This window comes from Camarhynchus parvulus, chromosome 11 (assembly GCF_901933205.1).
Source record: "Camarhynchus parvulus chromosome 11, STF_HiC, whole genome shotgun sequence".
Classification (NCBI taxonomy): domain Eukaryota; kingdom Metazoa; phylum Chordata; class Aves; order Passeriformes; family Thraupidae; genus Camarhynchus; species Camarhynchus parvulus.
The window spans coordinates 4,618,254-4,636,366 of NC_044581.1; the positions used below are offsets into that span (position 1 = coordinate 4,618,254).

At 43.9% G+C, this 18,113-nt stretch overlaps 1 protein-coding gene across 1 annotated transcript in view; it reads right to left on the bottom strand.

Annotated features, from left to right (window-relative positions):
* CMIP (c-Maf inducing protein) overlaps positions 1-17,156 on the bottom strand; it is a 130,635-nt gene extending 113,479 nt beyond the window's left edge. The window contains exon 1 of the mRNA XM_030956323.1: positions 16,137-17,156. Coding sequence (XP_030812183.1) covers positions 16,137-16,433 — 297 coding nt within the window. The 5' untranslated portion in view covers positions 16,434-17,156. The remainder of the gene's footprint in view (positions 1-16,136) is intronic.
* Between the last annotated feature and the right edge of the window lie 957 nt (positions 17,157-18,113).

An 18,113-nucleotide genomic window follows, 5' to 3' on the forward strand; every position in this document is an offset into this window, starting at 1 on the left:
TCACTGGCAGCTTACACAATTCATTAATTGTAAGTAGTTAGGATTGTTTTTACTAGTATGGCACAGATGCCAAATCACTCTTAGTGATTCCCAACAAGAGAGAAAGATGCTATGAGTAAAAACAATGGAATGGACTCCCAGGATCTAGACATGCCAAGCCACAAATATAACGCCAAAAAAATAATTTCTTTTTTTTTCTCTCCATCGCTCCATCTTAATTTTCTGAGATTCAGTCTCAGGCTGGACTTTGTTGAGATAGGCAACCTTTTGTGGCTTCTGCTAAGACCCTACCTGTTTGCAACACCTAGAGCCGTGTGATCACAGAAATAATAAATCACAGTAACAAAGAGACTGATTTTTCTTTTTTTGGGTCATAGAAACCTCAAGTACAACTTTGTCCACTATGGTCAATCCTTCCTCCTGGCACCATTAAAGGTTTCCCAGTCACAGATAGACTGTACTCATCAACTCAATGATTTTCATCTCTACAGTGTTTTGACTTGAACTTTTAATCACAAGTCATCTTGTTTAATTTGCTTCAGACATTTTTCCACACACAATTCAGAGCAGAGATACACTGCCAGGCAAAGTACTGAAATGTTCCCAAAAGGCACAGATGAAGGAAAACTCAGTTATTAGTGGATATAAAAGGTACCTGCCACAGATGAAGAGCACAGCTATCAGGTTATGGCTGTTCATGGTAGATGTGAGCTCGAGTCATGCAATGAAACCACCGTGACCTCCTGGTGGAATTAGATGGTAGAGAGACAGAAAGTGTTTAAGTCCAGCCCTCAGGTCTCACTGAAACTACCAGAACTCTAGATAGCAGTAGCACAAAAAGCAACAGAAATGGGCATTTCCTTTCACTGACCAGCTCTGCTTAGCCAACTATCAAATACAAAGATGTAAGATACAACTTTTACACTCAAAAATTCAACCAAGATGCAGGACTCTTGATTTTGGCAAATTTCTAGTCAAAAGAAAAGTGCATCCTTCATTTTTAGCAAGTAGCTATGTAAGTGGTAAACCATATTTTTCTGTGCAATGTCTGCCATGCCAAAAAACCAATAAAAATTCAGTCTGAAGCACAGCCTAAGAGGTCACATGATAAACCATGGCAAATGCCACAGGACCCACTCTGCGCTAGCTCTCACCTAAGCCTGCAATGGGCAAAAGAGTCAGAAAAACAGGCACTTGGGCAAAACTAGAATCACAGTACAGCTGTGTGATATCTATCACACACAGCCAGGCTGATTTCCATAAGTGTAGCACATTCTCTTCTCCAGTTTAAATCTGCAAATGGTGGGCTGCAGTGTTTATGTTCTGCTGCCTACACACGGCATCAGATCCACCCACTAGGAACACATTACTGTCTGCAGGAGACAAGCACCCATCCATTCCAGAACAGACCACACAAAGCCATTGTATTTCCAGGTCTCTGCAGGGCTATCCTATGATACACCCTCTCTCTATTAAATATAAAGATGTGCTTCTACTGCTGTGGCCAATGCAATGGCTGCAGATGGTGATCAGCTACAAGCAGGAACCACCCATCCTTCTGCTGCACTGCACTGAAGAGACCAGCAGCAAACAGTTCCCTCCTCATCTCCACTGCTCACATTTCTGAGCACTCAGAAATGCACATTTTTACACAGTTGACTTTGTGCCCACAGCTGACAGGTAATAGGGCAAGAGAAAATTCAAGCTACACAGCAACAGGGCAAATATGATGAACACAAACAAACTCCTTCTACAAAGGTCAAGATTTACTTGCAACCAGAGAGATCCTGGTTTTTTCCTACACAGATGAGACTTTCAGTTCCCTGATGAGGAAATGAAGTGATGTGACATTAAGCAGCTCATGAATCTCTTCAATTAATGCATTCTGCACAACGGAGACTTCCAGGGAATTATCTGCAGCCGCAGCAGTGCCTCATTCCCACTGCTGTGTCCCTGGGAATGAGTCACTTCAATTCCCACATTCTTGCTGCAGGCAGAGAGCTCAGGACTATTCCCTGCCTTCCTCAGGCAAACGGCTGGACTCAAATACTGAAACTACTTGGACAGAACTTTTAATAAAGATTACCTTATTTTCTTTAACTATGGGAATATATTTACCACCAGCTCCCCACTCCTCATCTTGATTAGGGCTCATGCTACAGGAGGTAACATTTCCATCCCACCACCTTCAGGGAGCAACTGAATATAGTGCCAAACAGCCATGCAGAGGAGGGTAGAGAGGAAAAACAGAGTTCTAAGATAGATGGAATGCCTTACTGCTCCCCATGATATGATGGGTCAGGAAGATCAGCCTTATCCACAACAGCACTCTCCCAAGCCACCAAACTCTTTGTAGTAGTACCATGCCAATTTAAAAGAGATTTTACCAATATTAAACTAGCTTGGTGAATATAGGGACACGACTGCAGCTGGTTTTACACATTTAGGAATACTACAATTTTAATTAAAAATAAAAAATCCCCAGAAGAGACACAAAATCTGTGTTACAAGTGTTTTCAAAATTGAGAAAGCCTTTGCTGAATACAGCTAGTAGTCTGTTTCATGTGATTTGCAAACTAGAAACACTGGAATTTTAGGCCAGGAGGGTGTCATTGACTAATGGGGGTTCTCCTTTCCCTCTAGAGTGTAGGTTTATAGAAGAGTAAAATCATGTTCTCCAGGCAAGTTTATATTAAATGATTTATCTCTAGCCAGCTGCAGTCAGACATCTGCTTGTTTTTATTTCACTACAGAGAGATTCACACCCCCCCTTATCTCCAGAGGCAGCCAAGATTATATCCAATTGTAAAGAAAAACCTCCAGCAATTATCAAAACTAAAATTTAAGCAGTCAAGTAACACAGAGGCCACAGATGCACCTAAGCCCCACCTAAGGCTGAAGAAGTCCTATTTAATGAACAGTCTATTGACTTTAAGGCAGAGACATCACCTCTGTATCCCACGGTTTACACACAGATCTGCCCAAATACATTGAGGTATTTCTTTGTTTTGAGAATCCCTCACACATTCCACATGGGATCACACAGACAGTGCTCATGTGGTCAAATAAAGTCTGTGAACCCATGCCTTTATAGCTTTTCCATATTAATCTGCACTCTGGGCATATATCCAATTAAAGCCTCATGTATAGATCACTAGGTTACTGACTGGCTTGCACACTGGGGGGAAGGGAAATAACAAGCTCATGACTGCACAATTTAACAGTGCCTCTGCTTTCACTTTTACATGCACCAGTCTTTTTTAATCTATTCTTACCACAAATAAAGAGTAATGACGCTGGCTGAAGAGCAGCTCGGGTCCCTGCATGCTGGAACACACAGTAGCTGATGCAGAATGCATTCACATTAATCCTAACTCCAGTGCAAAGCAGGCAAGGTCTTTTCACAAACAGGCTACAAAAACAGGAAGCAAAGGGGGAAAACTTCACAGTGTTTGGAAACAGCAGAGCATTGTTTGCACACGTTTTTCTTACAATTCCAAAATAAAAAAACGGGTAACATGAAATCTGAGCACAGCAAGAGCCTTAGATCAGACACAAAGGTCTCAAGACAGAAGCACTCTGAAGATCTCCAGGTACAGACTGTACAGGCAAGAAGATGCACAGGGTTTGTTATTTCTGCTAGGAAAATCTAACAAGCAGAGACACAACCTCCCGAACAGCTGACATTAAACCCAGATAATGTTACACAGCGTTGCATCTTTATCTCAGTTAAAGTGGGCATGATAAATGAAGAGGCATTAGGAAACACATACACCACCAAACGTAAACATTCCTCCATTTTTCAGCTGTGTTCAAAGGGGAAGGCCTCACACATTGTGGGCTAGCAATGCCCTGTGTGAAGAAGCTGCACTGGGCACAACATCCCTTGGAGACAAGTCAAAAATGTTCCAGTCACAGGCACACTGCAGCCACCAACCCAGAGTTCCCTTTTCAGCTGGAGCACACAGATCCATCCAATCCCCACCCTGGAGCTGCTTTAATTCTTTCCTGTCATCACATCCTTCCTTTTTCCCCCTCCTTCAAGCCCACTCAGGCTATGCTGCAGTACCATGAATACACAATACATAGATAATGCAGATAATTAGTGCTGCCTCAATCCCAACTCATCCCAGGTTTAAAACTGACCAACCTACACTCCAACCTACAGGCACACAGCATCAGGGACCTGCTCCTGGTTTTGGGTAAGCACCACCAAGGGCTGGGTAGTTTCCCATGCTGTCTGTCTGCACGAGGGAGCAGCCTGATCCACGGTCAGCTCCCACAGCAGATGATATGATTTCACCATATTTAAAGTACATTAGTCAACCCAAGTCACCAGGGACATTTGAAATCACTTACAATAAATCAGGAGATTACTATCAAGGGAGGCAGTGACATAGCACCAAAAGAAGCATATACTGGTGTTAGTCAAGAAGCCACTAGAAACATCTCCCAGTGTCAACAAATTTTTCACTATGAACACCACAGAAAGAAGACATTGCAGTCTTCAGGGCAAATGCTGGGCTGCAAAGGCAAAGTGGTTACCTGGAAGGGGTATGTCAATATTTAATACCAAAGTGCATGTCTGGTCCTGCACATTTCATTTAATTTCAAGCTTTTCCAGCCTTATTTCCTGTTTCATTCACAGCAATCACAAAAGATTAATTACCCAACCTCAGGAAATGTGTTTTCATTCAGACAAGACATGCTGACTGTGTCTCTACTTTCACCTTCAGTAACAAAGTTGTGTGCCAACACAACTTTTATGCTAGCTTCAATGTCCACTTTATTGGATTGCAAAACAGATGGGATTTTCAGTGCCAAGACTCCACTCCAACCATTTGCTCCTCTAGGAGAAGATGAGCCTATTCCATGGCTCTGGATGGATGTCAGGCTAATTTTTCGTTAAAAATTAAAAATCTTTCCTCAAAAGTCACCACAACAGCACTGACAAAAGAAAAGCAAAAACAACACCAAAACAAACAAGAAAGAAAAAACTTGGAGGATCCAGAAGAAACACAAAGAATAGGAAGAAAAACTAAAGTAATGCTGCATAATTTGCACTTGCATAATATCTTTCATCAGTGCTCTTCCCTTCCACATAGGAGCTGCATTTCATACCAAACATGATACGGAATACTACTTCAAGCCCTCATTACACAGCTGGAGTGGTTATTCCTTTAGTATGGAATATCTGAAGAATTACCTGTGTTCCTGCACTGAAAGAATAAGCTGAAGCTCCTTTTCAAATTCAATAATTGTGCCACTATAACCTATTTACTAAAGGCAGAAGTTTACAGCAATTGCATAGATTTTCTTCTGGTTTAAACAACTGAACGACATCTGTGACATGACGTTGTTTTCTCTTCCTCCAGACACCCAAATAAACCTCTCTGTTCTACGTTCCTGTGGATAAGGAACACAACTGCTTCATTGAACATGATTAATCTTCCACAAGGAATCATCAGGTACCCAAACTAAAGGCATTTCACTGCTGAGCAGCAAGACAAGGACACAGCTAGACCTCATTCCACACAGCCCATTGAAGGAGATGCAAATCTCTGCTGAGAAAGTCAATGCCGTTCTTCAAGAACCACTGGGCCTTTCAGAGTTTCGTTCCCCTCCTCCCACCTTCCTTCTCAGAGCCAGGCCACTGAGCAAACTGCTCAGATGACAGAACAGCAGAGCCATCCCCAGAGCCCTGTGGGGCCAGGCAGGCTCACGGTCCCAGCTCGCATCAGTGACACCCAGAAACCTCTCCTTGTGCAAGCACCCCTGGGAGCTGCCAGCAGCAACCACCACTCACATCCCCAGCCACAACAACTGCAGGGCCACCAGGAAAGAACAGCTGAAGAACTGCATTATCTCCCACAGATCCTCTATTCAAGAGTCCACATGAAGTTCTGCTTTCCGTTTCCTACCTTCTTACAGCTCACGTTGTACCAGAGAGAAACATGGTGTTTTAAGATGCCTCTGCAGTCGTAATCTTCTCAAGGGATTCCTAAATTTATGAGCTCAACATCGAGAAGTCTGTATAGTAAATCCAAGGTTTGAGAAGGGAGAGAGAACTGCCAATCTTTTCACAAAAAGCACCCTGCTTCTTTAACAATTTTGCAAGCTCATTCTCATCCTGAAAATTTCAGTGCAGTCAAGGTTTCCCTGACTTACTCTTTATTTCTTAACAGTCTTAACAGCCTCTGAAGCAGGAGCAAAGTGGTAGGTTGTCAGAAGTGACTATTAGGAGAACACACAAAGCACACATGCTGAAGAAAGCAGAGACTTGAACTGATTGGCACCTGCCTCCCTGGCAGGTATTTTCTGTGCAGGAAGATTGAAGGGTAGCAAGAAGAGCATGACACTCTGGGCCACGTTCTGCTGTCAGTCACTCTCCCACGCTTCCACTGATTTTTAATGACATTTACAACCATTAAGAAAATTAATAGCCATCAAAATCAGGAGGGAAGATGCAGCCTAGCAGACAAAGCAAAGGAAAATCATTTCTGCTCCAGCTCCCAGCATTGATTTATCAGGAGCATTAGGGCAAGGCACTGCTGGTCCTTGGTGTCCAACCTTAGGGCCTCCAGAGTGAGCCCCAGATCCACACACCAACTAAGAAGGAACTGCAAACTAAACATGAACCAACAGTGGCAAACACATCAGATCTACATTTATCTCTTTGTTTTCCCCACATACAAAAATACTGACCAAAAAGCACTTGGAGATGGTTGAAACCCAAGGATTACTAGAATGAAGATATACTGTCATCCAAAAATCATTTTTTATCCCTGTTTTAAAGGCCAAAAATAATCCCTCTTCTTTTTTGTTCACAGGTCAAACAGACATTCGTATTTACAGAAAAAACCTACACAGCCTTAATATTTTGATTAAAAAGTTGGAGTCCACTTGGCAAGTTTCAAAATCTATTTTAAAGCAGTCTCTACTTTACTGTTAATAATGCCCATCCCTGGAAGTGGATAACAAAGTCATTCAGTTATCTTCCAGACAGCAAAACCAGCCTGCTCACAATACTCACTAGTTTTACTACAATAGCAAACAAGAAACTCTGGTGGTGCAACAGAATCCCACTACAGCTGGAACCAGCCATGGTAAGAGGCACCTGCCAATCCCAAACACTTTTATTCAAATAGGCAAAACAAATAGCCAAAACACTGGGAATAAAGAAAAAAAGCAATATCACAGCTTCACCATTGATAAATACCTGCTCAGTACTGTCTGAAACGTACTGCAGGGAACACACCATGGGGTATCTTTGGGAGATTTAGGCGGGGGGAAAGGTGTTCTTTTAAAAATTGTCAGAACTGTCTCACTGCAAAAGCAATTACCTAATGTTGCTCAGATGATGTTAACTGTCCATACATAAATAAAAAATTAGTCAATTTTTTTGTTTTCACAACTCTTGCCTTACCTTTGGGTTTACATCATCAGAAATCTCATCCCTAAAATATGCATGGACATTTACAGACTTCAAAAGATGTAGAAATTATTTCTAAGAAAAAAAATACAATTTCTAATTCTCATCTGCTAATACAGTTTCTCTTTAGGTCTAAGAAAAACATTATGCAAAATATAAATGTAAAATTGTATCTGGGAATGTATTCTCAACAAAACCTTCTGATCTAGCTTCATCTCAGCTTTCTTCTACTGCAACACTTACTGTACCACATGTGGCATCTTTGAAAACAAAATCTTACAAAACCCAAATCCATTTCTGTGTGTTAATAAGGTTTGAGTTTTAAATTTTTCAAAAGGAGAAAAATTTTTTCATTTTATTAAGCCTTTCTTTAAGCACTAGAAATCCAAGAAAGAAAAGTTCTTTAGTGACAGTGCCAAGCATTCAACATTCCCATTCTTAATATCAAGAAATTAGTGATCTGGAGCTTAAGAAGCATTAAATAACCTTTTTTTAGTCATCTTTTCTGAAGTCCTGGTAATTACTCTTTTAATCAATGAAAGCAATGATTCCTTTAAAATTTTTCATCCATTGAGAAAATCATGCAATCCTTCAGGCACAGGAACAAGAACTTTAGGGTAGCTGCAGCATACTTTGAATAGTTCAAGAACTCTTACCCCTGAAACAAGCTGATATTCTGGGTAGACATGGGAGAGGTGCTCCAAGGGCCCAGAAGAGCCTTGCTCCATTTTAAACCTCTCACTTTGCCACGGCCTCAGAAGTGAAAATGGCCACAGGTGCAAATATCAAGCAAGGTAACAGCAGAGGCAGCAGCACCATCTTCCTACACCTTCCAGGAACTGGGAGCAGCTGCCCCTGTAGAGGATCCACCCTTCTGCAAACTCCAGCCACAACCACATACCACAGCAGCTCTTCAGCAAATTTTGAGACCAAACGGAGGAAAAGAGAGCTACTTGCAGCAAGCAGCATTTTTTCCTTAATAAAACTCTATTGTCTGAGGAAGGGAGACAGGACAGAGCTGGCACAGAGCAGCAGTGATGGTTGGAGGATTCTGAGTGAGGTTTTCCCCACAGATGAATGTCACAAACTCACTTTCCACCAGGACAGTGTTAGCATAAAATGGGTGACAGAGCAACAGCTTCTACACCAGTTCTAACCAGGAATAAGAGGGAATTTTCCAGCAACCCTCTGCTCATGGAAGAGCCATTCCAGCCACTGCAGGTCACTCGGCACCTTGAGATCTGCCAAGCAGAGGGAGAAAATGGGGCTCTGAGAGCTGGACAAGGCTGAGAGGAGAGTCAGCCATGCCCCCCAGCCAGCAGCCAAGAGCGAGCTGCACGGTGATCCCTCTCTGAACCTTCCTGGCTCTCTGAACAGCACATCCTGCCATTCACAGCACAGGCAATGAATGGTAATCCCTCTCCTCAAATTACCCTCCTGATTTCAACAGAGCGAGACCAAGAATGTACGTGACTGAGTGTACTTCCAGTTCAGATTTAAGTAATTGCAACTTGACGAGTTTCTTAAGCTCAGTTAGTAATGGCACACATCTAGCAGAAACACTCAAATCCAGAAATAACATATGCCTTTTTATTAAGTTTCTCAAAAAAGGAAAAATACTTAATGTTATTTAAAAGCTTACTAAAAACTCAGGTTAAAGTAGAAGAACATAGCCTTCACCATACACCCATGGCCTGGACACCACAGTCTGTGCCTGGCAGGTTACCTGCTTGTATTTCCCATTCTGCTGGCCCTGCCCCATCAGTCATGGGACAGCCCAAGGGGCAAAGTCAACTTATCACTTCAAGTACTGGAAATGGCAGCACTGGTAACACCACAAATCCTGGAACGTGAGTCCCCCTCTTCCAAAACCTAGGGAGTATTGTTAAATGCTCCTGATTTTTAAGCCTATGAAGTAAAGGCCTTTCAACTTAGCATCTGGTTCCGACTTCATGTTTTCCTCCACAACCACAAGAGCTAAAACTTCATTCACCACTGACGTGATCAGTTATAATGTATGCTTTTCAATTGTCTTTTCCCTTTCCTGGTGTTGTCCCTGCATTCTTACATATTGTGCAAAACAGGAAAATTTTACGCAACGATTTAATAATACATTTTTTTTGGCACAAATTCCAGCCTACCATGTTTCCCGCTCTCTTCTTCCTCAGCAGTCTGGCGGGCTGTGCACTGAAATACATCACCTCCCTGATCCAGTGAAAAGACAGACAACAAACCTGCAAAAGGTTCAAACAGAGAGAGTGCTCCCCAGCCAGCTCACAGAGATTTTTCTCAACCTGACCCTGCAAACTGTTAAGCACTTACAAAGGACGGATTGACAGGGTATGGCACAGATGCAGAAATGAATGGCACAGGCCAGGGCTGACTCAGCCAGCACTGCTGCCAACGACACTGCATCGGCAGCCGGTGCAACAAAAAGTTATTTTATTGAGTGCACATACATGCACAAGCTCTCTGAATGGATTATAGATGCTGAAGTATCAATCATCTTCCAACACCCGGCTGTTTGTGGAATCAAGCACTATGTTATCTATGAACACACAGAACAAAACTGATGCAACTAGCACTGCTCAAAACACCAATAAACAAGCCACAATCTACCCATGCAAGCCACAATCTAATTACTTCTAAAGACTCCAAAAGGCTTGAACTATTTGAGGTAGGTCTCTTTTCTCATAAATCCTGTATGAGGAGATGACTAAAACCCTATTAGGTTAGCCATACTTATTAACATAGAGGGAAATTGTATCATGTTAAACTCATCTGTTTCCTAGGAACTTCAAAAGTACCAACAAATTATATGCAATAAATTGAACAGTTCCCAAAAAATCACTCTTTTCTATGTACTAAACCTACCAGCTTTTTCCTCCAAAAAGGCCCCTCAGTGCACACAGTTCTGTGAATGATTTTGGTGAGACCTTCAGCCTCTGTTTTCCCACAGCTGCTTACAAAGCAAACCCAACCTTGCACACTAGAACACCAATGCAGGTGGGACTCTCAGCCTCTCACCTCTGAAAAATCAAACATTCTTGTTGAGTTTCACAGAATCATGAAGTGGTTTGGGCTGGAAGGGACCTTTAAGGATCACCTTGTTCCAGGGACACTTTCCACTAGTCCAGGTTGTTCCAAGCCCTGTCCAAGCTGGCCTTGGACACTGCCAGGGATCCAGGGGCAGCCACAGCCTCTCTGGGCAGCACATCCTTTCCTAGAAGGACTTCACCCCACCTTGGAGGATCTATCAGACTCTTCCCATCACTACCATAATCACAGTTATAATGTTCCACTACAAAAAAAAAATACAAAGTATTATTCAGAGCGCCAGAAAGGCCCAGCCCTGTGAGGGATGCTGAGCTCTTGCAGGCCCTGCTTTGATGCAGGATCAGGTCCCAGTGAGGACCAGAGGCAGTTTAGAGTCTCTCCCATGGGGACTATTACCACCACCTAGTTACTAGCACCGCATCTTTACTTCCCGGCCAAAAGGAAAAATGAGGCACAAGTATTTCTGAGTGTCCTTTTTATTTATGTTCCTGAACATGTAAAATTTACTGGCTGGGTGCTAACACTAATAGCCTTGAGAGCTCTCACTCTGTCAATGAATATAGCTTCTGTTTTCATATTTTATATACGCTCTGTGACATATAAACACATACCTTAACACTACTGACTTATAAATATGCTTTTTAACCACTGCAGGAACTATATATGCTAAGGTATATTTGATAGGCATTAAACAACTTTAAAGAAATATCATTTTAGGTTTTCACATGTTGAACTGCTAACTAATACAGCAATAAAATAAGTTTGTCACAGCAAAGCAATATTCCATTAAATCACCAGGTCTTCAGAAAAATTTTTTCAATTTCATCAGTACAGATAACATGGAGCAATTTGTTCTCAATTTGCAGAGAATTCTAAATTGTCATGGCTTTTATGCAAATTATGGCACTCAGTGCTCTTTCTGATGCACCTGAGCCAAATACCTGGGAGACAGCAGCAACCCAGAACAAGCAAATATGTACATCCAAAACCCATAGGTACCACCTCTCATCAAATGAAAGCCATCATCTGCAACAGTAAACCATAAAAAATATTCAATATAAATAGTAATTTATCCTTCCATTATTATAACAACAGATTTTAAAAAATCTAAAATTGCTTTGTTATTTATACATGAAATTATGGCAGATACACCAATCTAGTCTGAAGTCACATTTGCAGAGCCTCATCAACAGTGCAGGACTTAAAGACAACACTTGGTTTACTGAACTGTTTATTATTATTATTGTAAACTCATATTAATTCTACTTGCAATCTGGATAATACTATAATATTTCTTTTTCAGGAAAGCTTTAAAAAATTCTTCTTGTGAGATTGTTTTGAAACTTTTGAGCTCTGCATAATACTTCCCACTTGAGCTAATTGTTTTTAAAGGGAAATTTAATTTTTAAAAGTGTGTTTTTCTAACTAATGGGAATCTGTGCTAAAGTAAACAATGAGTCCAGCTTGACAGGAATTTTTGCTCTATCTTTACCAAAATAAGGAAGGAAAGACATGTAATAGCATGCTGAAACAAATGCAGTAGCAGAATTGTTGAATTTTAAAAAACAATTAGAAGACAATTTTCTACTCCACTTCTCCTCTTTGAAACAGATCATTCTGCCCTGCCTCATTTAATATTAACTGGGTATGTTCTTGTCTCTAGAAGAAAACACAAATGCAGTTCCCTAATCTACTTACATTCTTGTTTCAAATGCATTTACAATTAGCCAGCCTGTCAATAAACTATTGTCCTCACACATCATGTCTGTACAGAAAATGTTTAAAAGAAACTCAAGTCTTTTCAGGATTGCCACCAGCTTTGAACAAAACATTTACATTACACCCAACCCACCTGCCAAGGCAAAACCGAGAAATGTGAAATGGGCATGAAAAGCCAAAGTTTCCACCTCCTTGAGGGATATCAATGTAACTTCACGGTTTCAATAAAGCCTTATCTTCCCAGATGGGAATTAGAGAAGTCATCCCTAGCCAGAGACAATGAATCAGTTATTTATTCTTCCCTTGTCTGCTGCACATACATATGTATCACAAGTCCTCCCTGCAACCCAGGACTCTAAAACTCACTGTCCTCAACATCTACTCCCCATCGGTGCAAGAGAAAGAATGAAAGAGAAATGAAAGAGACATGAAAGAGACAGAACAGTCATGACACCCATGTTTAAACTACTGAAAATCAAATGGTACATTTCTCTTGCAGAAAGGGTTACTCCTAACCCCACCCTGCCCCTCCCAAAAAAAAAAAAAAAGTAAGAAATATTACATTTCACTTTGTTTCTGTATTTGTTTTTACTATCACTGCCCCTCAAGCTGTGCAAGGACAGATCTCACTGGTGAAAAAAAATTAGTAAGGGTGCTAAATTTGAGTTTGGTAGGTGTTTATAAAATAAACATTATTCCTCCCATGGGGGAGAAAGTCAAATTCATCCCCAGGCAAGCTGCTGTCTGACAAACAAAGTTTTTAAGTGTCAAAATTTCCTACTGGGACTTGAGCATTTACAGTAACAAAACAAAACAGAAAAAAAAGCTACAGATCTGTATTCACTTTCTCCAAAAACCCTTAACCAGAATGAAACCCTGGACATGATGCGAGTGAAACTGTAATGGTGACACTGTGCTATATTGAAGCAATTCCTTGAGAAATAAAAACACAACACAAACAATGGAAACACACACAAATCAGATGAAGTCCTAACACCTACAGTTATGAGACTGTCCACAAATTAATACCTTTCTGCATTTGTTAACTGGGTGCATATGCCAATTCAGAATACACTTATTTTATTATTATTATTTGATTAACATGGACTTATTTTAATTGAAACAGTCACTTGTCATCATGTCAAAAAATGCACTTTATAGAGAACATTATTTTTTCCACCCACTTTTGCTAAAGTAAGATGGCCTAACAGTTGCTCCCTTGCATTATTGCATAGCACTTCTGCTACCAAAAACTATCTTGTCAGCACAAAAATCATAGCTGCCTAAATAAACAACAAAACCAGTTATCTCTCAAAAAAAAGTAGGTTGAGTCTCATTATTCAGACTTATATATGTGGGCACATACCATGTCTATTCATGGAACAAACTACAGATGAATAATCCATACACAAACCAATGCTAACTTCTATATTGCAGCCCAGGGACTGACAAGTAAGAGCTTGTGGGGAGAAGAATTTAATTCTAATGTATGTCTCAAGTGACAATAAAAAGGATATAAAGTGCCTAGAATCAACAAATAACTTATCCTCTGTACTCAGGGACATAATTTGCCAGATCTGGATTTAGCTGTCATTACAACTTTTGCTTTCAAATGCAAAACAAAGTGATGTTATTTTCCTGTTCAATTTTATTCATGTTATATAGAATGCAGTAAAACTCGTCATGCCAGAGGATTTGCAAAGGGATGATGTGAAGGTTAATTACTGGCTGCTCATAAAGCATCCTGCCTGTCGAAAGCCCCATGTGTAAAAATGACCTTGTTATCAAAGCTGTTGAGTGCTCCCAACGGTCACTCTCAATGGGCAGAATGGATATTTTTCTGTAGCTCTTGAAAACCAAATTAGTTGCATTCAAATATCTACCTCCAGTTTGAGGAGGTTTTGGCACTGTGCCTGTACCCCATTTCTCTAGGGGGTGGGGGTTAAACTATCAGAGATTTTGCTTAAATCTCATCTTTCCAGCTCGAAATGAAAAAGATTAAAATGCAGGTGTATCACAGAACCAAGGTCTGAAAGATACCTGCAAAACCTACCCACAGAGTCAGGCAACAAGTGAATGCAGATCTTATCCTTGTGCCCTAATTACCCCCTGGAAACCAAAGACACTACCTGAAACAATAAAGCACAGGTATTTCTGTGATCAACCCTATTTGTAGGGTGAGTTAGCACTGGGAAAAAATGATAAGGGCACAAGACCAAGCACGAAGAGCACTGCTCAACAAAATGGAGCCTGCAATGCTACGCACAATGCTTTAGTATCTTCTTGCTATTTATACACATAAAATAATTAGGGATGAGAACACCTCAACATTAATTAAAGCACAGCCCCATAGGACTTCAGAAATCTTTTCAGAGATGGTTTCTCTGGTGACAGCTTTGCCAGCGAGCAGAGTTTGACGTGTCCTGTAAAAATACAACTTCATGCCTGGTATTGCCACATTGCAGAGAACAACATCTGAAGCGTGATCATGCCTCTCTCTACCCCTATCCTCCTCCTCGGCTTGGAAATAATCAGCTATGGATACTGCCAGGAAAATGCCTCATCTCCACTAATATTCAACTCCCCCTCCACAATGATGGTATCTCAACAAATGAAGAACTGCAAAAACTCCTCATGCTTGGGTCTCTCAGGAGCTTTCTCCAACAGTGCTCGACCAAATCTCACTTCTCCCTTCAAGCAGTAGTTCTACCAAAGAAAGAAAATATTCCCTTTGAAACATCCTCGAGAGCCCAGTGGAAACAGCAAGCAGAGATGTCATTGTGGCACAAAAGAGAGCTCGGAGAGAACAGGCAGCTGGCCTACCTGAAGGTTAAAGTAGCTCCCACTGAAAACCTGCTCCGAATACTTCAGAGCAGAGCATGATGCAGAAGAGACATTTACACACACTATGTCTGTGTACCAAGGTGTGAAAAAACCCAACCTCCGAGCACAGCGCAGGCTGGATGAAATCCATTGAAATACACCATTAACAGAAATCTACACAAAAGCCAATCCACTCTCTCGTATCAGTGTCCTATAGGAAGGCCAGAATGAAGCCATTGAGAAAAATGAGACATTTACATATAAATCAAAAAAAGACAGGATCCAAGTGCCGACTGATTAAAGATCAGTGTAAAATATATTTTGTTAATGGCTTATTGGACAAAATCTGTGTAATCACTCTATATACTCCACAAATATTCAAATAATGTTGGCCATTAAATTTTAAGTCGGATATGAAAATATAAATCATATTTTTCAAGACTGCATCCGTCTATAGTACGTCTTCTGTAACGCTGATATCACCACCTCGCATTTTTTTCTCTTGCATCATTTTCCAGCAGGAAGAAAAGCCCTGAAGGAATCTCCATATTTTCCAATCACATTGCCTGTATCCGGGCAGGTTATGTGACCGCCAAACCAGAGCCCCCAGAGCAGGCCTGAACCACAGCAAAGTCCGCGCACAACCCGAGCCTTCGCTCTCGAATTAAAAGCATCCTCCACCTCCCTCACCTCCAACTTGGCCAAGGTGCCAGCAGGCATCTGCCGACTTTGGTTTCGGGATACAAAGGGCTCGGTATGGTGACTGTATGTCGGGATCGTTTAGAGAGGGAAGGAATTTTTTTTTTAAATAAAGGAAAAAATATTCAACAACAATAATAACAATAATAGTAGCCTTGCTCGGGAAATAATAACAAAAATACCCCAACACCGAAACTGCAAAAATAAACATCCACAGGATTACGAACAAGGAGAAAAAAAAAATCCTTTCAGGATTTTCGCCGGCATTCCGGAACCCAGTGGAGCCGATCCCCCCCTCGCCCACCGGCGGCCCCGGGGGCTCCAGCCGGGGACGGAGGGCCCGGGAATCCCCCGGGCCCCGCGGATGCCCCCGCGGCGGGGCCGCCGGAGACGGGCGGGCTCTTACCGTGGCCGAGGCGACGCTGTTGTCCGCCAGGGTCAAGTGGTGCGGCTCCCACCGCCGCAGGAACTTGGAGGTGAGGATCTTGCTGAGAAACGTCCGGGGGTGCCGGATGACACACACCTGGATGTCCCCCTCCTGCAGCAGCTTGTACCTCATGCCGTTGCAGTGGAGCAGGGCTCTCCGGCACGGCGCGGCACCCATTTTATTCCCCTCGGGAGCGGACATCTCGCCCAGCAGCGGCTTGCTCTCCTCGGGCTGCCTGCGGTCGCTGCCCCCGCCGGAGCCGCCGGTGCGATCCATGGCAGCCCCGCGGGCCGGGTCGGGGGTGGCGCTCGGCCGCCCGCGAGGACCGGTCTCTACGGCGGGTAGAGACGGGTACGACCAAAGAAAATGAAATTCAAAATAATAACAAAAAAAAAAAATCCAACCCCACGCGGTAGATTGAAAAAAAAAATGCACGCTGAAGAAAAAAAATAAAAACAAAACAACAAAATCTGTCGGGGAAGATGGGGGTAAGGACTGAGCCGCACCGAGGGGAGAAGGGGGAAAGGGAAGCGATAAAATCCTTATTCAAACTTCCCAATCCGCCCCCGGCGGGTCACAGCGCCGCGTCCATGCTGCCGGGCGGGCGCCGGCCGAGCGAAGGGTCGGCTCCCGCGGGGGCGGCGGACAAAAGCCGACGGTGGTGGCAGCGGTGGCGGCGCGGGGGGCTCCTGACGACGGCGGCGGCGGCGGCGGCGGTGGGGGCTGCGGGGCGTCCGGCAGCGGCTCCTTCCTTTCCCCCGGGGCGTGTGCGCGGGAGCGTGCGGCGGCGCGCGTGCATGTATGTATGTATGTATGTATGTGGGTGCGGGTGCGCCCGTGGGAGCGGGTGTGAGTGTGCGTGCGTGTGAGCGTGCCTGCCTCTGTGTGTGCGTGTCTGTGTGTGCGGGTCCCCACGCGCGCCGCCGCCGCCGCCGCCGCGGCAGGAGGAGGAGGAGGCGGCGGGAGCGGCGGGCGCTGCCGACACAGCCCCTCTGCCGGAGCGGCTCCGCGCGCCGCGATTGGCCCCGCCGCCGTCACGTGCCGCCCTGCCTGACGTCAATGGCCGCGGAGCCGCTCCGGGCAGCGGCGGCCGCGGGAGGTGCGCGGGAAGCGCCGCGCCCCTCACGGAGCCGCGGGATCGCTCGGGCTGGAAAAGACCTCTGAGATCATCGGCTCCGACCTGCAACCGAACGCCGCCTCGTCAGCCCGACCGCGGCACCGAGTGCCGTGTCCTGTCTTTTCCTTAAACACCTCCAGGGACGGTCATTCCAGCAGCTCCCTGGGCATCCCGTTCCGATGCCTCGTCGCCCCTTTTGTGAAGAGATCCCTCCTAAGGTCCAACCTAACCCTCGCCTAGCGCGGGGCAAGAGGCTGGGCAGGGCTGGAGGTGTGCGGGCACCCCAGGCCCCTCCATCCTGCGGGGAACCCCCGGTGGAAGCTGCGGGAAGGGGGAGACTCCGTGCGGTCCCTGTCCCCTTCCCGCAGCCCCCGCAGGAGCCCGGGCAGAGCGCAGGGGTTGTCACCACCTCTCCTTGAGGGTGACAAATCATCGCAGGGTGAGTTTTGAGCATCCTCACTCCAGCGTTAAGCTCTTGTACAACCCCTGCAGAGAATGGCCAAGGAAGCCTGTGCCAGGCTGCTGGCACTTCAGCAGTGACATTCCTCTGCCTTTATGGGGAAACTGGGAACGGCTGCGCTCCCCAGTGCAGCAGCCCTTGGAAGCTCGGGGAGAGCAGCACCTTCTCTGTGCTGAGCAGGGTGTGGAGTGTCCTCTGATCGTCGGCAAAGCAGCACAATCCTTTATTTGAAAAAAAAAAAAGGCATTGAAAAAATCAACTCCCTTCTAAGCCCTCTAAACGGCTTAACAGCTGAGGGATGCTGTGTGCAACATGGATGCTGTGCCCAGAGAAATGATACCATCGATACTTGCTTCTTTTCTGAGTGGTAGAACTCAGA